General features: G+C 49.5%; 9 protein-coding genes across 9 annotated transcripts; 6 read left to right on the top strand and 3 right to left on the bottom strand.

Moving 5' to 3' along the window:
* The first annotated feature begins 542 nt into the window (after positions 1–542).
* Positions 543–3,028, top strand: GGS25DRAFT_319183 (mitochondrial division protein 1). Its single transcript, XM_049257803.1, has 4 exons — positions 543–879; positions 975–1,575; positions 1,633–2,666; positions 2,738–3,028. Exons 1-4 carry the CDS (start codon positions 811–813, stop codon positions 3,011–3,013), a joined length of 1,980 nt encoding a protein of 659 aa, XP_049115514.1. The 5' UTR covers positions 543–810; the 3' UTR covers positions 3,014–3,028.
* A 1,389-nt stretch (positions 3,029–4,417) lies between these two features.
* Positions 4,418–6,186, top strand: GGS25DRAFT_319187 (norsolorinic acid reductase). The gene is made up of 3 exons (XM_049257804.1): positions 4,418–4,876; positions 4,952–5,094; positions 5,173–6,186. Exons 1-3 carry the CDS (start codon positions 4,585–4,587, stop codon positions 5,872–5,874), a joined length of 1,137 nt encoding a protein of 378 aa, XP_049115513.1. The 5' UTR covers positions 4,418–4,584; the 3' UTR covers positions 5,875–6,186.
* Positions 6,187–8,580: 2,394 nt separating this feature from the next.
* GGS25DRAFT_532337 (uncharacterized protein) lies at positions 8,581–10,256 on the top strand (the record flags this gene model as incomplete). The annotated part of the gene is made up of 2 exons (XM_049265578.1): positions 8,581–8,882; positions 8,991–10,256. The coding sequence occupies 2 exons, from the start codon at positions 8,581–8,583 to the stop codon at positions 10,162–10,164; spliced, it is 1,476 nt and encodes a 491-aa protein (XP_049115512.1). The 3' UTR covers positions 10,165–10,256.
* Positions 10,257–10,453: 197 nt separating this feature from the next.
* On the bottom strand, positions 10,454–12,257 carry GGS25DRAFT_494381 (mitotic checkpoint protein BUB3). The gene is made up of 3 exons (XM_049261352.1): positions 12,091–12,257; positions 11,601–11,954; positions 10,454–11,523 (listed from the first exon to the last, which is right to left on the bottom strand). The coding sequence occupies exons 1-3, from the start codon at positions 12,101–12,103 to the stop codon at positions 10,811–10,813; spliced, it is 1,080 nt and encodes a 359-aa protein (XP_049115511.1). The 5' UTR covers positions 12,104–12,257; the 3' UTR covers positions 10,454–10,810.
* A 158-nt stretch (positions 12,258–12,415) lies between these two features.
* On the top strand, positions 12,416–13,890 carry GGS25DRAFT_319139 (uncharacterized protein). The gene is made up of 3 exons (XM_049257802.1): positions 12,416–12,687; positions 12,764–13,089; positions 13,146–13,890. Exons 1-3 carry the CDS (start codon positions 12,624–12,626, stop codon positions 13,809–13,811), a joined length of 1,056 nt encoding a protein of 351 aa, XP_049115510.1. The 5' UTR covers positions 12,416–12,623; the 3' UTR covers positions 13,812–13,890.
* Positions 13,837–14,452, bottom strand: GGS25DRAFT_522626 (ribonuclease P/MRP protein subunit; the record flags this gene model as incomplete). Its single annotated transcript, XM_049264275.1, has 3 exons — positions 13,837–13,854; positions 13,953–14,179; positions 14,242–14,452. 3 exons carry the CDS (start codon positions 14,450–14,452, stop codon positions 13,837–13,839), a joined length of 456 nt encoding a protein of 151 aa, XP_049115509.1.
* Positions 14,453–14,838: 386 nt separating this feature from the next.
* Positions 14,839–17,523, top strand: GGS25DRAFT_494377 (gephyrin). The gene is made up of 3 exons (XM_049261351.1): positions 14,839–15,437; positions 15,503–15,581; positions 15,639–17,523. The coding sequence occupies exons 1-3, from the start codon at positions 15,165–15,167 to the stop codon at positions 17,324–17,326; spliced, it is 2,040 nt and encodes a 679-aa protein (XP_049115508.1). The 5' UTR covers positions 14,839–15,164; the 3' UTR covers positions 17,327–17,523.
* A 74-nt stretch (positions 17,524–17,597) lies between these two features.
* Positions 17,598–19,708, bottom strand: GGS25DRAFT_319046 (MFS general substrate transporter). The gene is made up of 2 exons (XM_049257801.1): positions 19,355–19,708; positions 17,598–19,134 (listed from the first exon to the last, which is right to left on the bottom strand). The coding sequence occupies exons 1-2, from the start codon at positions 19,610–19,612 to the stop codon at positions 17,869–17,871; spliced, it is 1,524 nt and encodes a 507-aa protein (XP_049115507.1). The 5' UTR covers positions 19,613–19,708; the 3' UTR covers positions 17,598–17,868.
* A 1,108-nt stretch (positions 19,709–20,816) lies between these two features.
* On the top strand, positions 20,817–22,606 carry GGS25DRAFT_319003 (uncharacterized protein). Its single transcript, XM_049257798.1, has 4 exons — positions 20,817–21,231; positions 21,299–21,398; positions 21,458–21,625; positions 21,701–22,606. The coding sequence occupies exons 1-4, from the start codon at positions 21,213–21,215 to the stop codon at positions 22,422–22,424; spliced, it is 1,011 nt and encodes a 336-aa protein (XP_049115506.1). The 5' UTR covers positions 20,817–21,212; the 3' UTR covers positions 22,425–22,606.
* The last annotated feature ends 53 nt before the right edge of the window (positions 22,607–22,659 follow it).

Genomic DNA, 22,659 nt, shown 5'->3' with positions numbered 1-22,659 from the left:
ATACATGTGGCATACAGACCTGATACTAGCAAATGTTATGTCGCAACGCGGCACTACGACCTGAAAGAAGGAAGGAATGACGGTTGCGGCATGCAAACTTTATTTCATAACGCTGTAACCCTGCAGCTGGAGTTGGAGTAGATGGTGTGTACCGCCGTAGGTACATACATGTAATGCGTGAGTGTGCTGCAGCTACGTACATATATTGTATCTATACATATATATACATAAGATAGATAGATGAACCAATCTTGAGTTGCTTTTATCATAGCTGTTGTATGTAATTTGCGTAACCCAAAATGCTTACATAATCCATACGTAGTACCACTAGGTATAGCACTTGAGGCAGATGATAACCAATACACCCTAAAATTAACTTACCAATGACAACCCCAGACTCGTGTAACCGAATGAGGAAATACATGAAGATAGCAAGTAAGAATGCAAGAGCTAATTTTTTTAGAGCAATCCAATCAATTTGAAGACCTACAAAGCATTTGTTAAGCCTTGCCTTGCCTCTTTTTGCCTTGCCTTACTTGCATCTTCTTCAACCCACCAAAAAAAAAAAAAAAACGTCTAGTTATCCATTTTATTTCCGCGCTTTTTTTTATTCATCTTATCTCGCACCAGCCTATGATATCGAGCTCCTCATGCTAACCTACTGGATAGCTTTATGAGGAGATCCATATCGGATTTTCGGGCAATTTTTCAATTTTTGTACACTACCACTTTAATGTGTGGCATTTGCACCGTGCGACCGCCCACCATTTCTTCGCCCATAGTAATCATTACATACGTGTAGATACGCGCATGGCCAATTCAGACCCAAACAATGCCGTTCATGATGATGCCCAGAAGGGCGAGGACTCGATATTCTCGGTACTCACCGCCTCTATTTTTCTAAATTTTTTCTTTACTAATATATCCTTCATCACTGTGCACGTGAGCTCGTTGTCTAACATCTCATTATTTAGCCACGAGGTATCGAGGCCTTCGGTAGAAAGGTGACCACAACTGCGAGCCATTTAGTAGGGCCCGGTCCTGACCCAACCGGAAACCACTATCACAACGCCATGGCTCAAGTACAGAAACAGTTAAAGAAACCCGGTATCCAACGAGGCATGTTCACCATGGCGAAGACAACCCCCACCGATCTTGTCCGTTCCAAGTTCTCCACTACCGAAATTCAATCCCGCGCCCTATCATACCTACCCGACAACATGCTCAAAGATCTACCCGAAAACGACAACTCGTACTCTTTATTTCAGGGATTCAAAGCTACCTTTCCCGAGTTAACCAGCGATGGCAAAAAGCACAGGAGAAGAGCTTCCAGAGGGAGAAAGATGCTCGAGGAGATCCCGTCAACGCCGGACAGCCCGCATCATCTCCACAAGCTGAAGAATGAAAGGTCTTCGCTTATGCATGAACTGGAAATGCTCGGGATCCGAAAGAATATGGCTAGCAGAGAGATCCACGAGATAGATACCAAAATTGCTAATCTAGCTGGTATGAGACGCATCATACTCGATAGGTTGGCAGGCCTAGAACAAGAAGAGACCTTATTAGAACACGATAGTAAGGATTTACATCTCTCTATCATGCAACACAATGTTTTACTAACATAGCTTTCAGTTGGGGATGTGGAGGTGCGGATAGATGACGCTCAATCACTTGTTGATGAAGCCGAGTCAATAGCTGCTGCCGCCGATACGCCGACCAAATCTGACGACGATGATGACTTAGTGACAGACCAAGATGCCAGCGAGTTCATGTCCAAGTCTATATACGAGAAACTCCCTTCTGCTTCGAGTACGCCATCAAAAAGGAGACACAAAACCGTGAAGCGGAAAACGATGCCTATATTGCACGAACATTTCGAACCAGGGTTTATGATAAGGGAAATTAAAGCTCACGCAGACAACATCACGGCCATGGATTTTGACGTGCCATTTGGCACTATGGCATCTGCCTCGATGGATGACTCCGTCAAAGTCTGGGATTTGAATGCTGGGCGCTGCATCGGAATACTCGAGGGTCATACGGCTTCGGTAAGAGCACTGCAAGTAGAGGATAATATCCTCGCCACCGGATCGATGGATGCTACTATTCGATTGTGGGATCTCAGCAAAGCGCATTACGATCCGCAAGGAAGTCAATTCGGAAGAGATGACGACGAGGACGATGGTATGGCTTTCGAGAACCCTGACGACCAACCGGTAGACCCTCCCGAGGGTAGCATGGCAGACTGTCCACTATTTACGCTGGAGTCGCATATGGACGAAATCACAGCTCTTCACTTCAGGGGCGATGTCCTTGTGTCAGGCTCAGCAGATAAGACACTCCGCCAATGGGATCTAGTGAAGGGACGATGCGTACAGACACTTGATGTGATGTGGGCAGCGGCACAAGCTTCCGTCTCTATCGGCACAGGCGAGGGAACTTGGAGACAAACGGCCCGGCCACCGACAAGGTCAGCCGACTTCGTAGGTTCATTGCAGGTTTTCGAGTCTGCCCTAGCCTGTGGTACAGCTGATGGTATGGTTCGGTTATGGGACTTGAGAAGTGGGCAGGTCCATCGTAGCCTTGTTGGCCACACCGGACCAGTAACATGCCTCCAGTTCGACGATGTGCATCTTGTGACGGGTAGCTTGGATCGCAGCATTCGTGTGAGTACCTATCCGCGTGAATACTACGTAGAAGAAATAACCCCGAAATTTACTAACATGACATTTCGTAGATATGGGATCTCCGCACAGGGTCCATATTCGATGCTTATGCTTACGATAACCCTATCACGAGCATGATGTTCGATAGCCGGCGGATCGTTAGCGCTGCCGGTGAGGACGTGGTAAAGGTATACGATAAGATGGAGTCTCGGCAATGGGATTGCGGTGCAGGCATCACTGAGGCCGATGGGGGCCGGGCACCGGCGGTTGTGGAGCATGTCCGGATTAAGGACGGCTTCCTAGTCGAAGGTCGGCGAGATGGTATCGTCGGCGCTTGGGCTTGCTAGACCATAGTAACCTCTCGAGATCCGCTCCATCATGTACATAGGTATATTCTGCAAAGAATAGCCAGCGTCACCATACAACCCTCGCGAGGGTTCGACTTGCCATGATTCACCTTCGAACCTTGAGACCTTGAGCTGAGAACTGACTGATGATGACCCATGCAGTTCGCCGTCGAGCTACCGTAACTCCCATCGTCTTTTTCTATCTTTCTTTTTTTAAAACACATTTCCCCTTTTTCTCTCATTTTTCTCTCGCCTACCCGCGCTACCGCTATTTCTCGCCGGGCCAACTTATTAGCCCGACGGCAGTAAACTCCCTCCCGCTTCACCAAATCTCATCCTCATCCCTGACCCTTTCCAGTCTTCCATGTACTAGATGATCTTCACGTTATATAGGCAGGCAGATCGTGTGACTCGTGTCCGCGGGTTGCTGGCGGTCTACCCAGCTGATTTATCCATTTGTCATCCATGAATGGTTCGTCAATATTTACGACATATCATTTCAGATGCAATTCACAACGTATAAGCCTTATATCCGGACCTTAAATCCAGACCTTAAATCCTAACAAATGGACTTAGCAGTATGTAAGCTCCCGAGCTATCAAGAGCCTGTGGGTTTGCATGAATCTGTACCTATTTTACTTCAGTGGCGACTGAAGCCAATACGCACACCTAGGTATGTATATCTACTAGGTTAACTTAGGTAGATACGAAGCACTGACCTATTAGTCAGCTCCTGGTGTGATATCCTCTTTTGGATGACATATCTCTTTCTCCGATGACTACTAATGTTGGTTAGGCTACCTATGTTGCATTTCGGATTGCCAAGTCGCCATGCAATTGCATTATACAACAAGAAAAGCCTACCTACCTACCTACCTTAGTACCTAGCATCACTGAATGCTACTCATCCTATATCCACTACCATGGTGGAGAAAAGCGAAACATGATGCTCGCCTGGTCTAACGGATCTGGCGGAGATAGCAAGCTCTAAAAGCCAATTATTGTCCTAGGCACAATACTTCCTACCCTAGGAGGGTAGCATGTATCAGAATGAAGGCGGTTTCATTTTTGAATGCATCTAGACGGAGTTAAGGATCAACCTCCTATAACTCCTCTGGATTCAACCCCTCTCGAAAACATTGAATGCGTCCATGTTTCTGCCAATCACATCGGTACCTGGTTTGCCGGTTCTAAGGGTTTAGAATATACTCGAAATCATTCTTGTCGAAACCATTGAAGGGGTTCTTTTTTATTTAAAAGCTCGTCAAGATCCCATTCAAAGGTTCTTTCTTGGACTAACACTCACTCACCCTCCAATAACACCCCCCACCTTGCCTACTACTATTATATAATACACATAGCTAGGGTAGAGTAGGAGCGACAAAGACATCACGAGATCAACTTGCACAACTTTGATCTTGAACTGTACCTACCTCCATTGCTTGTTACCTACATAGGTATATAAAGTTTACAAGTCCAACAAAAAAAAAAACAAAAAAATCACAACGATAAAAAGTCTTTGACAAGAGTCACCTTCATCGAACTTCTACTACATCAGATAATTCCTCAAAATGTCTGTTTGGCGAATCCCCCCAACACCGAAGAGCCCTCTCGCTCGATATCGTATCCTATCCCCCACGGCTTCCGTGAGAGTCAGCCCACTATGCCTTGGGGCTATGAATTTTGGCGAGGCCTGGAAGGATTATATGGGTACTTGTGATCAAAAGACTACGGAGGAGATATTGGATTTCTTCTACGAACAGGGCGGTAACTTTATTGACACGGCCAATAACTACCAATCCGAGCAGTCCGAAGCATGGCTTGGCGAGTGGATGAAGAAGCGTGGTGTTCGTGACCAGATGGGTAACTTACTTCTCACCATTACCTCACCATTACCTCCCGGGATTTTTGACTAACAAACCTGCCTCACCTACATAGTCATCGCTACAAAATACTCCAGTAACTTCCGTACGGGACATTTCGATGAGATTATGATCAATAACCAGGGCAATGGCACCAAGAGCCTACACGTGTCCGTCAATGCCAGCTTACGAAAGTTGCAGACGGACTATATTGACCTTGTAAGTGATTCTTAGTCCTCCCCTTGGCTTCAAATATTGCAGACCTAGGTACATTAGTACTCACTGCTTGACATGTAGCTTTATGTTCACTGGTGGGACGGAAGTACTTCTATCCCCGAGGTAATGCAGGCCTTGAACCAACTCGTACAATCTGGTAAGGTTCTCTATCTAGGCATCAGCGACACACCCGCCTGGGTTGTGAGCAAGGCCAATGAGTACGCTCGCAATCACGGTTTACGCCAATTCAGCGTGTACCAAGGGCGATGGTCAGCGGCGAGCCGCGATGTTGAACGCGAGATTCTCCCCATGATTCAGGCCGAGGGCATGAGCCTAGCGCCGTGGGGCGCACTTGGTGGAGGAAAATTCAAGACAGAGGAGCAGCGCCAGGTGCAAACTAGTGGTCGCTCTAGAGATCCAACCGAGGCCGAGATCAAGGTCAGCCAGGCTCTAGAAGCGGTAGCTAGACGTAAGGGCACCATAATTACGAGTGTGGCGCAAGCGTACGTTACCCACAAGGCACCGTACGTATTCCCCATCGTCGGCGGGCGCACCAAGGAGCAACTCAAGGACAATATTGAGGCCCTGACGCTATCGCTGGATGACGACGACATCGCGGAGATTGAGGGTGCTGTTCCATTCGATTATGGCTTCCCGCGCAGCTTCCTATTTCAGGGGCAGAGCACCGACCACGATGGCAAAGTTTGGCTATTGTCCATGGGCGGTACGACCGACTACGTTCCCAACCCCAAGCCCATCACAGCGAAGAAGATCGGGGAGTAGAGCACCCGCTCTTTCTTTGACTCGTGGAGGTGGCTTTCAGGAAAATACTGAGTCATACTTGTACTTCAAGTTAAAAGTTGAAAAACTGCGGAAGCAGTTCCCTTTGACGATACTCGATGGCGGGTTCGGAATGAGTTGTTGGAAGAAGCTGCTCTGACAGGGCGAGTTTCGATGCTACCAACATCAGTTGTTATATACTCCCTACTCCAATAAGCTTTGGACTGATTTGATGGTAGAGTGCAAATATAGTCAAGGATAGTATTTATATATATATATATATTCCCCCTCAATGGGAGGAAACCATGGGTCTTACCTTAGCTTGTTAATGTGCGGTCGTGAGTGAATGATGAAGTATGACTAGTGTGTGGATTATAACAACCGTTGTAACACTCTTAGATATGTTCTTACTTCTTTACCTGCTTGTAAGTCTTCATCGCAGTCTCGCCCCTTTTCACTGTTATACAGGTCGGTGGGTCGATGAATAATACAAAATGTCGTCCTCTATGTTGCTTGTGTTGTGTAAGAAGATTGTCCTAGAGTTACGGCACGGCGTCTCTAGGTGTAATTCTAACTATGTAGTTAGTAGTCAGTATTGACCATTCAGTGAGTACTATCTAATTAGGTAGGTGCAAAGCTACTGGAGAAGATGCCTGGCGTCTAGCTGGGAGGCCGTTTAGGGGGTCGGAGTGTTTGTCCTGCTATCTCAGAATAGATCCTTAAGTACTGGGCACTTATACAGTCAGTTGCGATGATTCGGTAAGCAAATATTATTGTCAAGGAAGTAGTCTTTGCGGTGTAATCTGATATGTAGAACTGACAACGCAGGTTGCCATGCTCAGGGCTGTTTGCCTGGCCGTCTACCGTGACCCTGACTAACAGGGCCAGAGCATAGGCCTCATCAAGTCTTGAGATGAGATATTTCAGCTGCGAATCAGTACCGCGAGCTGAGCTGTGCTTCTGGGTAGTCGTGGATGGTGGCAAATATCTGACTGTAGTCCTTGTGAACCCCCTAATGCCAAAGGAATATGTCTCGACTAGGAATTATGCCAGATACCGTGTCACCTTTCGACTCTGTATGCTACCTCTCTCGTCATAGTTGTCACCCCGAAGGCGGCGTTCCCTCATATATAAACACCAGCTACCTCCCCAAGAGAGAGCGGAAAATTTTCATTATATCATACCAAAAACATCCAGCATACCTACGAACCTTAAGCACTCGAGATATCAAGCTTCCGCAAAACAACAACACTCAAGAAAAAACTCGACAGCAACAAACCCAAGAAAGTCAGGTAAGCAGCCGATTACGATTTTCGTACCGAAGGCAGCTATCCCAAACCTCGCTGTCGCCCTCTACCCACCCGTCCACCCTTACACCCTTACCGCCCTGGAGTGAAACTTATACAGCTCAAAAAGAAAGCACCCGGCACCCTCGACCTCCTCGACGGTTCTAAATGACCCCTTCGCGCACTCATCAGGCCAACTGCCTTTGGGTAGAGCCTGCGCTCGGCCTTTTTTCTCATCTTGCCATTATCTTTTTCTTTCTTCTTATGCTCTATGTTGAACTGTTATTCTGCCTCCTTGCGAAAACCTCTTCCTGCTGCTTGAATATGGTGGCTTCGTCCTACCTGCACATCGTTGATGTATCATCGTCTTCTCCTAATGCTCATAGCCCTCCTGCACCTTCACCTTCGTGAATTGAGGAAGATTCATGCTAATACATGTCCTTTCAACCCCCCCCCCCCCCCCCCCCCCCTCCCCTCTCCCTCCCCCCTTTTTTCCCCGGGACACGTCGTCGAGTTGTAAACCTCCCCATATGTAACAGGGCTAACAGTTCCTCCCTATCCAAGAAAAACAGACAAAACCGCGACCATGTGCGAGCAAAAGAAGACCAAGACCGAGTGCCCTACGTGCGGCCGGACATCTGAGGTCGTGACCAGCGAGACCAAGTGCAAGGGGGCCGCCACGGGCAACTGCAACGGGGGGAACGTGACGACCACAACGAAGAAAGAAAAGTGCCTCCCGTGCAATGAGGAGCGGCCCAAGGAGGAGCGCGAGTTCACGTGGTAGATAGTACCTATGCGCGTGGACTACCTAGCTAGATTCCTGGGCTAGGGATCGGTGGAGGAGTTGGGGCGTCGTGGAGGCGCGGGGATTCTTTGGGGAATTGGAATAAGGGTTCGGTCTTGGTGGAGAGTTGGCGATCTTTTAAGAAGACTATCAATGGTACTACACGTGACACCCTAATCTATGGTATTGCTTTCTCGTGTGATGCCTAGGTAGATAGTCCATGTTTCGCGGGGTGTGTTTGTGTGTCAACAAATATTAGGTGTACTATGACAAGTCGGAAGTTTCCCTATTTGCTGTAGGGAATAGTGCAGTGTTTTGGAGTTGGCCAGATGAGACCTGGCTAGGGGAAGTATGGTAATGTTAGTATGCTGGTAAACCCAACAGGTACGCCTTCCTTGGTTTCCCCCTTTTTTGCGTCCTTCTCTCCTTCCCCCCTTTCTCTCACACAGATACCCACATAGGTATTTTTTCAGTGTACGAAATTCAAATATTAAACTCAACTCACCTTTCCAATTATAAATCTTCTATAATTCTTCTACAAATCTTCGACAGGACAAGTTTACAGATCTTTATTTCTTCCCCCCCAATTATATAGTTCAAGTACTTGTTCTCCCATTTGGATCTAAATTCACTGTAATCATGCCTGCTGGACCAGTCGCTATACAACTCAATAAATTACCCACGATACCGTCCTCCTTAGATCCCAACTTGAACTCTTCCATAAGCCACAAGCCATTGACTAGTGCCAGGGTTGCCGCTGTCCTTCCAACCCGTACTAGGTCACTGAATATCAATGATGAGCCCATATATAAAAATAATGAGCACTCAGGCTTATTCGAAGAAAGGAGAGGTAGGTCGGCGTCTCCTGTTCGTGCCAACGTCAAACGGAGGAGATCTGTTGTCTCCGCCCCGGGTGATCCATTAGGAGGTCAATTACATAGGTAAGTACCGTACATAATTACAAGACCTGGGCTTCGGGTTTCACTGTGCCCAGTCGATCTCTTCTCCAATCCCAATTCATTCGGGACGAGATCTAATCCGTAATATAGAAATAATTCTATTACATCTTCTGACGAGAGAAACCCACATCCTCGCAATCATACACCAGCAAGGGCTTCTACCCAACTAAATGAAACTCCCATGCGAAGAAGTCTCCCACGTAGCCGCTCTATGATGCGATCGACGCGCTATCTCCATAATACGGGATCGCGAAAACGTCTGAGAGTTGGCGAGAGAAATATGACAGATAATCCTGTTAACGAAAGTAGGGCAAGTGTTGATGAATCATCTCAAGGTACCAACAGTCCAGAGACACTGGCGTCAGGGGAGCTACCACTTTCTGGGGACGTGAATCAAATCGCAAACGATGAGCAAGTTTCTTACGAGCAGAAAGGCATATTTCGGCTGAGAAAAGCTAGAAAAAAGGCTGGATTTCGCTTTCCCAAATCCCAGAGTCAACCAGAACCAATTTGGCGCGCAGGAGATGGATTCTCTGACGACGAGGCCAAACCAGACTTCCATTTCTTGATGACTGGAACACACAAACAGAACAGACCTCGTTCTTTATCTGGTATAGGGCAGCTTCAGCTAGAAATTGAAACTTCGTCCCAAGAAAAGCCGCATGGATCAGGGACCAGCTGCGCAAAGGCCAGAGGAGTATCCCGATACTACATGAATAATCGTCGCAGCCCAATCAAGGACGTCTGGCCAACTAAGGATAACTTCGTAGAAGAGCTGGGAGCACGGAAACCGAAACATACAGTGCCAAGGAATGAGCAGACAATTCCTTCAACTATAATACCTCAGCCTTCCCCAGAAGCCCAAACTAGAGAAGCGATACGATACAGCCCACCTCGATGGCGTAAAAGAAATCATTCGGATTTTGAGAATTTTGGGCAGCCTCTCCGCAGCAGCGACATTGCGGTTATTAGGGACTCAATGCCACAGAGCATGCCAGATTCAATTATTGTGCAATCTAGGTTAGAGGATCATGAGGAATATGAAGTTGAAGAATATGAAACAGAGTTGTCCTACGAATCCGCGTCCTCGGTGGACAATGGACACGAAAACTACGACGTCGAGTTCGAAGAGAATGAATCGGCCAGCGCCCACCGGGGCCGAGAGTCAAGTGTCGGCGATTCAGCTATCTCGATTCAAGAAGATGAGGAACACGAGCCACAGAAATTTAGACAGGACCCTTACGATATATTAATGTCCGCCTAACTCGGCATTTTCCTAACGATCTTTCATCGCACTTAGCATCTACCTCCGTGTTTAGAGATTTAAAAAGGCCAAGGCTTTGAGATCGATGTAGCTGCTTAGTTGATTCTTACACTAATTTAATGAGGCTTTTTGAGAGACCGTTCCATCGAAAAGCGCGTCTGGTACACAGCCATGCTGCTAAAGGAGATGATACTCCTTTGGTGAGAGGGCTAAGTTGGGGCCTTAACATGAATTTTTAGGGTTAGAGGTACTACAAGGAGAGGAGAGCATCACCTAAGGCAAGAAAATCCGGCGAAACTTCATTGTATTTCATTGCCCCTTTCTAGAGAGATGAAAACTTGACATATCAACAGTCAATCATGTTATTTCATAAAATTTAGAGAGAAGCTGGCGGGAGTGTATCACTCATTTGTAGAATTCACATATTTCCTTCCTAATATCTTAACAAACGCCAGCCAGCTCCGGGCTCTGGTTGAGCCTGTTCCTAGAGAATCTCAAGTTGATAGACGATACACAAACAATTTAGCGACACAAAACCCCGCAGCTTGCTTTTTATCGTCTCTCTGTCCTGTCTGACTTTCGTTGCATTTTTGAATTTGGCCTTTTCATCATCTTCCATGTCTTGAATACCTACCGTATGCGATGCTCACTTCCCCTTGCCCTTAGGCATAGCCTCGTTCTCGCCGAGGGCCCTGACGAAGATCCTGGTGCGCCCTTCGCCACTGTAGTCCTCCATGCCGGTCTCGAAGCCGGGGCAGACGGCGACGGCGAGGTAGCGGCCGTCGGGGCTGAAGGCGAGGGCGGCGACGGAGTCGGCGAACTTCTGGTAGACCTTCATGCGGCGCTTGGCGTCGGCGTCCCAGAGGGCGACGGTGGCGTCGCCGCCGGCGCTGGCGAAGGTGCTCACGTGCACGGGGTGGAAGGCCAGCGCGTTGACGGGGTACACGACGTCGGTGCCGTCGCCGCCCGCCTGCCGGTGGCACTTGAAGGCGTACTTGCGCGCTTGGGACTCCGCCGACGCGTCGAACCATTCTACGGCTACGCGACCCTCGATGGATGAGGTGGCGTACCCGGCGTCCGAGGGCATGGCGGCGACGGCGCGGGTCAGGAATTTTAGGGAGGACTCGCGCTGCTGCCAGGGTTGCGGCGGGTCGTTGGTCTGCGCGGTGAGGGCGGACGCGAGGGAGGAGAGGTCGTAGATGTGCACGAGGCGCGAGGTCATGGCGACGATTACCTTGGACGGGCTCGCGGCCATGGCGTGTGGCTTGCCGGGGAGGGGGATGGTGAGGGTCGCGAGGGACGGGTTCGAGGGGTTGTGGATGTGCAGGGTGCTGTCCCAGGAGGCGGAGATGAGGATGGCTGTTATTTTGTTGGCTAGATGTCAGAGAAAACTTTTCCTCGGTCTGGATGGATAGAGAGAGAGATAGAAGACGTACAGTGTTCGCGGCTATACACGACTCTGCGCACGGGAGCCTCGTGCTTGCTCAGCACGGTCTGGTCGCCGGTCTCGAGGTCGATGTGCCGCACCTGCCAGTCGACGGCGGCGCTGAAGGCCTCGCGGCCGTGGGCGCCGAAGCAGACGTCCATGACGGGGGCGCGGTGCTCGAAGGTGCGCAGGAGGGCGCCATGGCTGGGGTTCTCCTCTTCGCTGCTGCCGCTCGTGGCTAGGGTGTCGTAGAGGTAGACGTTCTTGTCCCAGGAGGATACGAGGAGGCGCGAGGGCGAGTCGGGCGCGAAGGCGACGGCGGAGATGGCGTCGTTTGGGGGTTGCGCGAGCTCGAATTGTGTTGCTGTAGTTAGTTTTTTTTTCATGTTAGTAAGTAGTAACTAATTGGGTACTAGATATATGGTTCGCTTTTCTTTTTCTTTTTCCTGTTTCTTTCTATCTCTTTCTTTCATTCTCAATTAAAGGGTAGATTAACGTACCTGACGGTGCCATGATGATCCAATAGTTCTTATGCGGTGAGGTGAGAGAGAATAGGTAGATAGGTACCTAGTAGATAGGCATTTGCTATAGTGTAGTTCGGCGTTGTAGTCGCAGTTGCAGTTGCAGTTAAACTCGTTCAAAGTAAATATCAATAGTTGGACAGGGGTGCTAATTGCAAGGGTATAGATTACTACAGTGATAACCGGTCAAGTTAAAGCTAGAAGCTGGGTACTAGGTACCTTATCTTGCCGTCTTCCACCGCTTAAATTATCGTTCTCCCGAAGCTTGTGGAACGTGGGGTGGAGGGGCAATTCTATGTATGTACCTACATGTTACTAGGTAGTTCAATGTTGTATGTAGCTTCTAATCGATCATCGTACACTCATCGGTAGTTGGAAAGTACTCCCAAAACAATCTCCAAGACTTCTTCATCACACCTAGTATTCACCGACATTAAGTTTCACCCTTTCAACACATTACCTTCCCACTCTTGTGCCGTGATCCTACTACTGTACAAATAGCTTAACACAAGATGCCTTTCGCCCAGCTTGTCCTGGGAAGTCCAGGCTCTGGAAAGAGTACCTATTGCGACGGCAGTAAGCTACCTTTCAAGATGATTTGCATATCCATTCCAGTCGTTTCTCGGTCGCTAATGATGCTTGACCAATATAGTGCATCAGTTTATGGGCGCAATCGGCCGTGAATGCTCCGTTGTGAACCTCGACCCTGCCAACGATAAAACGAATTACCCTTGCGCCCTCGACATCCGCGACCTCATCAAACTGGAGGATATCATGGCCGACGACCAGCTTGGACCAAATGGTGGTGTGCTGTACGCTTTCGAAGAGCTCGAACATAACATGGAATGGCTTGAGGAAGGCTTGAAGAGACTGGAAGATTCATACGTTATTTTCGATTGCCCTGGCCAAGTAGAACTATACACGCATCACAACTCCTTACGGAACATATTCTTCAAACTCCAAAAGATGGGTTACCGGGTATGGCTTTCCATTGACGTTGCCTCCTAGGTTACTTGATTACTGACAGAGCACAGCTCGTAGCTGTTCACCTTTCCGATAGCTTCTGCCTGACACAGCCGTCCCTTTACATTTCCAACCTCCTCCTTACTCTTCGAGCCATGCTACAGATGGACCTTCCTCATGTCAATGTCCTCACCAAAATTGACAAGGTCTCATCATATGATCCCCTACCCTTCAACCTCGAATACTATACCGATGTCCAAGACCTGTCACATCTAGTATCCTATCTCCAAGAAGAGGCGCCCGCGATGCGTAGCGAAAAGTTTAGTCGACTCAACGAAGCTGTCGCGAACCTGATTGAGAACTTTGGTCTGGTTTCATTCGAAGTCCTATCTGTCGAGAATAAGAAGACGATGATGCATCTTCTGCGAATTATCGATAGGGCCGGAGGCTATGTATTCGGCGGTGCAGAGGGAGCTAACGATACGGTATGGCAGATAGCCATGCGTAATGAGAGCTCTTTGATGGAGGTGGAAGATATCCAAGAGCGTTGGGTAGACTTGAAGGAGGAATACGATGCCCTAGAAGAGAAAGAGGAAGAGGCGCAGCGCAAGACCATGGGAGGGGGCACTGGAGTTACGACGCCAGATTTAATTCCGGATGACGGCGATGACCCGTACGACGGAATGCCACCTCCTAGAGGTGATAGTGGGATCAAGGTAGTTCGTAAAAAACAGTGATGCCCCTTTTCAACCATCGATAATTTCACCCATTTCTATGTCGCTATTATCATACTCAACGTCCGGTAAGTCCGTCATGGCAATTTCTCGCTTCGGGCGTTCGGATTTTCCGAATATATTGTCAAGGAGACCGTCATTTACCTCCTTTTGCTCATTTTCAGCCGCAAAAATGAGATTTCGAGCGCGACGTATAGCTTCTTCCTCGACTTTGCGCATGGTACCGCTCACATGGACTACACGGAAAATGCAAGGCTTCCCATTCTTCACAGGCACAGTGCTCATGAAGGCAAGGGCGGCCCATACTAAGCGATATGATGATCGTGAAGTACGCAATATGAAAGTAGAGGTGGCTGGAGAAAAATATTTGACTAAATGAAGTTGGCGTAAGTCTCATATAAGTTGCGATGGGGGCTCGGCACTGTTGACTCACCTGCTAAGCTTCCGCCATCAACAGTCCCTGAGCCGTAGTCCCCGAATAGATTGGCGACCTCGGCTCTTATACCCCGAAGAAGACCGGCAGGGTTGAGTTGGTCAGTTGTAGGTTGGTTTATGACTACAACGTCAGGGAGGTCGGAATGGCTGCCAAGCTCATTGGGATAGAGAATTTTAACCAAGAGGTAGCGCTCCTTAATGCGGACCATTTTGGAAAGTTGAAGGATATTTATATCCTAATCTAAAGCCGTTTCGGAATTTTGTGACGCAACAAGAAGAATATTTCCTTATATATATCATCTAAAGATGAGAATTGGCTAGGAAAGTGAGAATTGTCAACTGTAAACCGCGAATCGTTAAGTGGAAACTTAACGGAGCTCTATCTATCTTATCAGTGATATTTATGTGGATATTACAGGGGTCTGTACCCGTGCAACTTATGACGTGCATAAAAGAACATTGAAGTTTAACTAAACTTGTGATACAATTTTGTGGAAGTAAAAGCAGCTTTTTACGGCTGTGAATAGCATATATAAATAAACCTTCCGATTCTACTTCATGATGGAGGGTAGGTACTAGGTACATTAGATAGCTTCAAACCTTAAGGCAAAGCAGATAATGGCATGTACCTGTATGCATTCAAGTTTAGTAGGTACTGCCCCGCTTTTGCACTATACCTAGTATTTAGTACCTAGTACTTAAGTACTTATAAGTGATAAATCAGGTCGTCTAAGGCCTCACTCCCACTGGATCTCTCTTCGCTGCCTATACTGAGCTTAACTCATTCCCTAGTATAAACTCTAGTCTTATTTGTATATACGCTCAGTTGAAGATAATCTGATATATTCATACTTGCCTAGCCTAGGTATTTGTTCGTATTTTTCACCTGGGTAATAATCATTAATCCTCTCCTCGCTCACGATGGCCAGCACTACCCTAAGAGCCGTATTACTCATCGTTTCTACAACAGCAGCCAAAGACCCTTCAACAGATGCTTCTCAAGCTGTCTTAAGTGATGTACTCGAGGAAGAAGGTGGTGGTCACTGGGAGTTGGTTGATACCAAAATTGTCCCTGATGTTGCCACTCAGATCCAAAGACAGATCATGTTATGGACCGACGTTGCGGCGGACACCATCAACCTCATCCTGACTACAGGGGGCACTGGCTTTGCAGTAGCAGACAACACTCCAGAGGTATACACTACAATATCCAAAATTAAAGCATCCGTAGATGCAATGATTCAACTAACAGAGCTTAGGCTGTCTCAGCTTTACTCCATAAGCCTGCACCTGGCATAGTACACGGCATGTTGACGGCCTCTTTGAATGTTACCCCTTGTTAGTAAAGGCATTAATTACCCCCTTTTCATGTAGAAAAATATTAACTCTCAAAAGTCGCCATGATGTCTCGCCCAGTGGCTGGTGTCAGAAATAAGTCTCTCATCATTACACTTCCAGGTTCTCCAAAAGGGGCTCGGGAAAACTTACAGGCAGTCTTAAAAACATTACCACACGCATGTATCCAAGCTGCTGGTATGGATTCGAGATCGTTACACGTTGGAGGGGTGAGAAGACTTGAAGCAGAAGCTGGTATAAGATCGGAGCCCGGGCACTTTCATACTCACGACCACCACCATAGCCACGGAAGTACTCATCAGCATAGTCATAGCCATGGTCATAGTCACGGCCACGGTCATGGCAGTCTAGTAAGATATACAGCGCCTAGCTCAAACCCCATGTCTAACGACCCGAGCCTCGGCCCGAGTCGGAGGAACAGAGAGTCCCCCTTTCCGATGCTATCGGTTGACGATGCTTTGAATAAGATAAAGGAGCATACACCGTCACCAGAAATCACCACCTCCTTGGTTGACAGATCATTGCCTGGCCACGTTCTAGCTGAAGATGTCCAAGCGAGGGAAAACGTGCCCGCTTTTCGAGCTAGTATTGTCGATGGCTACGCCGTTGTCGTGCCCAAGGACGGAAACATGAAGGGAGTCTTCCCTGTTGTCTCCGTGTCCCACGCCTCCCCAGGCGAAGTTAAACCCTTGAAAGAGGGTGAAATTGCTAGGATAACCACCGGAGCTCCACTTCCACCAGGGGCTACGTCCGTCATCATGGTGGAAGATACGATACTAAAGACTATGACCGAGGACGGCAAAGAAGAAAAGGAGGTGGAGATTCTTGCGGCCAATGTGCGGGAGGGAGAGAACATCCGCGAGGTCGGCAGCGATATCAAGGCCAAGTCCAGTATTCTCAGCAAAGGCGAGCAGATCTCCGCCGTGGGAGGCGAAATTGGTCTCCTCGCCGCCGTCGGTGTTGCCTCTGTAAAAACATACCGCAAGCCCGTCATAGGCGTGCTATCGACTGGCGACGAGATCGTCCAACACGACCGACCCGGCGACCTACGGCTAGGCGAAGTGCGTGACACCAACCGCATCACGCTGATGTGCGCGGCGAAGGAATGCGGCTACGAAGTCCATGATCTCGGCATCGCGGCGGACAAACCAGGTACGCTGGAGGAGACGCTGCGAGAGGCGTTGCGGCGCGTCGACTTCGTCATCACTACAGGGGGAGTCTCGATGGGCGAGCTCGACCTCCTAAAACCGACGATCGAGCGATCGCTCGGGGGCACGATCCACTTTGGCCGCGTGGCCATGAAGCCCGGAAAACCGACGACTTTCGCGACCGTGCCCGTCAAGAACAACGCCGGCGCCCGCGTCACCAAGGTCGTCTTCTCGCTGCCCGGTAACCCGGCCTCCGCCATCGTCACCTTCCACCTCTTCGTCCTCCCTTCCCTTCTCCAGATGTCTGGGATCACTCCCGCTAGTTTAACGAAGGTCTCCGTTACGCTCGCGCACGACTTCGCGCTGGACAAGTCGAGGCCAGAGTACCACCGCGCTATCGTCTCGGTCGGAAGCAGTGGGGTTCTAGTGGCGACGAGCACGGGGGGGCAGAGGAGTTCGAGGGTGGGAAGTCTGAGGGGCGCGAATTGCTTGTTGTGTTTGCCGAGCGGGACGGAACCGCTGAGGAAGGGGGCGAAGGTCGATGCGCTGCTTATGGGTGGGATTAGGGGTAAGTTGTAGGGCTGAGTTGGTTTTTGGGAGGTCGTTTCAACTACGATATTCTACTTGTACAGAAGTTGTATGTGAAGGAGGGGAGTATAAAGTAGGGAAACACCTAGTCACCTTGTAATGAGTTTCGATGTTGATGATGAACATGCACACTGTAATGTATTAGGCAGGTACCTATCTACTTGGTTATAAAAAGAGGTTAAGCGCAGTCTATCATATCCAGTCTATCAATGCGCAGAATGTGTCAAGAAGCCCCTGAATAAAGAACATAATAATCATAATAGTTGTTAGGTATGTGCGTAGGAAATCATATAGTCATCGCTTCATTCATTAGGAATCCCCTTTATGTCAAAACGCCTAAGCTTTCTATGCAATGCGAATGAAAATACCTAGGTAGACGACCAACAATTATTCGTGTTTTCATGTTTGCGATATTCGATGTAGGTAAAGGGGTTGGCTAGTCAAAATCATGAGTTTTAGGTACCTAGGCATATAAATGATAAAAAGCAACGCATCGGCGCTTCCTCCACAATCAGTTAGGTACGGGGCGTCGATCAATTAGTACCGGTCAGAAGTGCGGCAGCCTCTTCTTCATCGTTCCGCAGGTCTCCCCTGATCTTGCTCTTCATCGCGTCGGCACCCACCACGGGGTTGTGAATATGTTTCCGAGGCACCCAGAGCAGCTGAACGACGCCGAGGACCGCGACCCCGGCACAGCTGAACCAAGCGGCCGCGGAGCCGCCGGCGCTGTAGATGATGCCGACCAAGGGCGGGGACAGCGTGCGCGCGAGACAGCACGCGGACATGGCCAAGCCATTGACCTTGCCCAGGACCAGCGGCGACGGCGTAGCGTCTTTCAGCAGGATGAGTGCGCACGGGATGACGAGGATGCCGAAGAAGCTCTGCAAGATGAGCGAGAGGTATATGCCGGGGGACACGAGACTGCTGGGGACGGCGGAGAGAAAGGGCATGACGACGTAGGCGAGCGGGTAGAAGATGATGTTGAGCACGAACGACTTCCACACGCCGACGCGGTCGACGAAGATCGGGAAGATGACCGCCTGCACGAAGAGCCCCAGGATCCCGTTCACGGACAGGTACACGCCGACGTCGTGCACGGTGTACCCCAGCCCGCCGACGAGGTCGATCTCGCCCGGCGCGGCGGCCGGCTTGTCGAGGAGGTGCGTGGGCAGCAGCGTGCTGAACGCCATCTGGTGGTACGAGACCAGCACTAGCGCGATCGTCACCATGATGATGGTGAAGTTGAACGGGCGCCCGTCGAAGCTGTCGGTCCGCTTTGGCTGCGAGCGTGATCGAGGCGGAGGCGGGGGTAGCTGGATCGAGCCGACGGTCCCGAATGAGGTCCGCCGCAGGTCGAAGTTCTGCTCGACGGGGACGGGCAGGCTCTCTTCGACGAAAAGGGGCCGGTCGCTGCCGGCGCGGGACTGGCTCCTCGCCGTGCCGACACCGTGCTGGAGCGAGGTGCGTTCATCAACCACATCATCGTCCTCCTCGATGACATCCTCGTCGACTCCTTTCGCACCTATCGCCGGATTCGTCTCCTCGAGAAAAATAATGCCCTGCGCGATGGCTAGCACGATGACGACAACGGACACCAGGTTCGGGAGCAGGTAGGGGTACCGCCCGAAGAGGCCGTCGGCGGGGAACAGCGACGGGTAGAAGATGGCGGGCTGGGCAAGAAACCCGCCCATGGCGGACCCGATGATGCCGCCGAGCGTCCACACGAAGGGCTGCGTGGCGTAGGCTTTGGGCTCGTGCTCGGGGACTTTGACCATCTCGGCGACCATGGTTTGCATTACCTGGGGTGGTGTTAGCTTTTTGGTTTTTTCTTCCGTTTTTCTTTTTCATATTTGTTCTTTAATAGGGAAGCTTGAAGAAAAAGGAACAGAGGGGAAAATAGAAGATTGGGGGGGGGGGTTGGAAAAGAAAAAGAAGAAAAATAGGAGGAAGCAGAGAAAGGGGGCATTATAGGCAGGTAGTTGATACAGTGAGAAAATCAAATAAAAGAAAATCACCTACAGCGACATTCCCATTCAACGCGCCCCCAATGAACCTAGCCAGCAGCGCGACCCAGTACTTCTGAGCCAGGCCGAAGATGAGGCTCGAGATGGCGACGCCGCCGAGGCCGAACAGGACGACGGGCTTCCTGCCGTAGCGGTCGGAGAGGGCGCCCCAGCCAATGGCGGTCAGGGCCTCGGCGACGGCGTAGGCCGAGACCAGGAGCCCCGCGTAGAAGGAGGCGTCGGTGTCATCGCCGTCGTGCAGATCCTTCACCATCACGTACGTGTACGCGAGGATCGAGTTGAAGGCGATGGGCTCCGAGAAGCGGCATATTGCTGTATTGAGGAGATGAGCGTGGGTTAGAAAGATGACTGGCTTAGATGACTTGGATGACTTGGTTTTCTTTTTCTTTTCTTTTTTGATTATAAATCTCTTTTTTCTATCTAGTAATTGGCTGAGCTACCTAACCTAGGCAGATAGATACCTACCTAGGAAGGCATGTACGGATGTGTCAAGATGGATTGGGGGTGAGGGATGGGATGGCTGCGCACCGAGTATAGTAAGTTGCTTGGTTGGAAAGGCGGCTTGCGAATCAGGATCCAGCGTCCTCCTGTCTGAAGGCATATTCTACTTAGGTAAACAAAAAAAAAATACGAGATTCACGGGATTCGATTCGATAAAAAAAAACAACAATCAATGGGTAGTAAGGATTCGGTCACTGTGCCTTTCTTACTACCTTTCTAACCTAGTATAGCTTCTAGGTGTCCAGGTGGTTGGAGAAGGGGAATGCTGATCTCACCAGCTTTGAGGCAGGTCGACCATCGTGGTACTGTAAGGTAAGCTGTGCTTTTATTTTTGTTCTGGCTTGTCTGTGCGGGGAAACGACGATACTGCTTTGCGAGGTCGGCATAACGATATATGGGAACGGGCTGTCGATCACTACCTACATATAGGTAGATAGTGTAATGGGGGAAGCTCGAGAATCGGCAAATGGTTTCCGAGTAATTGATAACCTGTAATCCTGTTATCCTATAGATAGAGAGTAGTCCTTAGCTATCTATAACACTGCCGGCATATCTTTATATATGACGATACGTTTTATACTAGTATATATAGTGCTATGTAAGCAAAGCAGGGGTAGATATAATCTCCGAAGCATCTAGTTAGGTAGGTATGCAATTTGAAGGTCACCTTCAGACCTTTGGCAGTATAGCATCATTACCATCGTTTGAGTTCCTAGGTTTATGTCACTTACACTTAGATGTTTCATTATACCTAGTCCTCAGGTCAGCACACACTACCATGTGGGTATTTTCAACTAGTATATTCGGGTTGGTCAAGATAGCATCTAGATATCTGCCATGTAGGTCTGTACCTAGTACCTATGTAGTGCGGACAGAGTTATCGGGACATTACTTCAATGTTGTACATATATTCATCCTCGGGGACTGTGGGGAAGCCGGTGTACCTATACCGGGCGGCAGGACATACATGTGATGGAACACAGTAAGTCATACCGTCTGATACTATGTCCAACACTGTAGACGACGACGAGTCCACAAGGCTTAGTGTCTTGGCATTTCTATTATCCTATTTAGGTTAAGCGTCATCCCGTGTAAGTGACGATAGGGAGCTCAGCAGCTAGCTGAGTCCTAGAGATGGAAGCCCGGGGATGGGCGTTTCGTGTGTGAAGTTCTTTCATTTTCTCTTCTTTATAAGATCCGTATGCTCGTGAAATGTCATTCCTGTTTTCTAATTCATAGCAACAACTCTGGGCGAACGTTGAAAGGAGACTACCCCTATTTCATACCGGTACCTGCCATCTACCTTCTACCTAGAAACTGGCTTTGCTACGATAGAATACTCTTTTCCAAACATGGCAGCAGGAGAGCCAAGTAAGCTATATAGTCTCCAGGAATTCGATTTATAGAGGGCATATATACCTACTAATATCGTCTTTAGTCTTGTATAGTCTATACGTCTACGTCCCTAATAAGGGAGCACCTATATTCTTCGCCATCGCCTACGCCATCTCGGCCATCTTCCACATCTGGCAATGCTAGTAAGTATTCATACCCCCTCCCCAGACAGACGAAATCGAAGCCTAACTTCTGCCATCAGTCGTTATAAAGCCTCTAAACTAATCGGACTCCATCCCCTATGTGCTATGCTCTTGACAGCCGGGTACGCGCTGCGAGAATACGGATCATATAACTACCTGTATAGCACTACCACCAAGGTACCTTTGTTCGTCTTCATATTTAGCCAGGTCTTTATATACGTATGTCCGTAAGCGAACAACCCCCCCTTTACCACACTAGTGTTGTGAGATCCACTAACCAAGTCCTTCACGGCTGTTACCAGTCCGCTTCTCGAACTCGCCAACTACCACGTCCTCGGCCGTATATTCTACTACGTCCCGTACTGCTCTCCCCTCCCTCCCGGCAAAGTCCTCACCACGTTCGGCGGCCTAATGGGTCTCGTCGAGGCCCTAAACGCCGTCGGCGTCGCCCTCTCCGCGAACCCATCCGGCGCACCCGCCACACAGTCACTCGGCAGCAGCCTGACGATCGCCGCCCTCGTCATCCAGCTCGTCGTGATCCTCGTCTTCCTCTGCCTCGCCGCGCTCTTCCACCGGCGCTGCGTGAAAGCTGGCGTGCAGGTAAAGTCCGTCAAGACGCTTTTGGCCACGCTGTACGCGAGCATGGCGCTGATCCTCGCGCGCTGCGTGTACCGACTAGCGGAGCACACGACGGGGCACACAAACATAGACCTCGACAATATCGAGGCGCTGAGAAGCCTCGGCCCGGTCCTGCGGTACGAGGTGTTCTTCTACGTCTTCGAGGCGGCGCTCATGCTGCTCAACTCTGCGCTGTGGAATGTCTGGAACCCGGGCCGCTTTCTGCCGAGGGATTGCCACGTGTACCTGGCACGCGATGGGACGGAGGTCGAGGGAGAGGAGGTCAGGGATGGGAGGTCGTGGATGGTGAGAATTGCAAGTCTGGCGACTTTTGGCATCTTGTTCCGCGAGAAGAGGAAGGGGCTGGGGTTTCGGGAGCTCGAGCAGTATCCGGCTGTTACCTCTTAGGTTGCCTGAGGGTATTTGGTGATGTGCCCCTTGGCCATGTAACATGATGGAGGTAAGAGTTGAAGGGCAATGCGGCTGTTAGATAAGATGATTAGGAAGGGAGAAGGTATAGATTCGTTGGTACCCGACTCGAAGCCGCATTATATACTAGGTAGGGATCGTACTTTTATATCGCAGTGGTCAGCGGGTGCTCATTGTCCATAGATGGTGGGACCATAAGACGAAGGTAGACAAA

Source organism: Hypoxylon fragiforme, assembly GCF_022984875.1.
Source record: "Hypoxylon fragiforme strain CBS 206.31 chromosome Unknown GGS25scaffold_6, whole genome shotgun sequence".
NCBI classification, from domain to species: domain Eukaryota; kingdom Fungi; phylum Ascomycota; class Sordariomycetes; order Xylariales; family Hypoxylaceae; genus Hypoxylon; species Hypoxylon fragiforme.
Note: the sequence above shows the minus strand (reverse complement) of the source record. Positions and strands in the feature narration are given on the sequence as shown.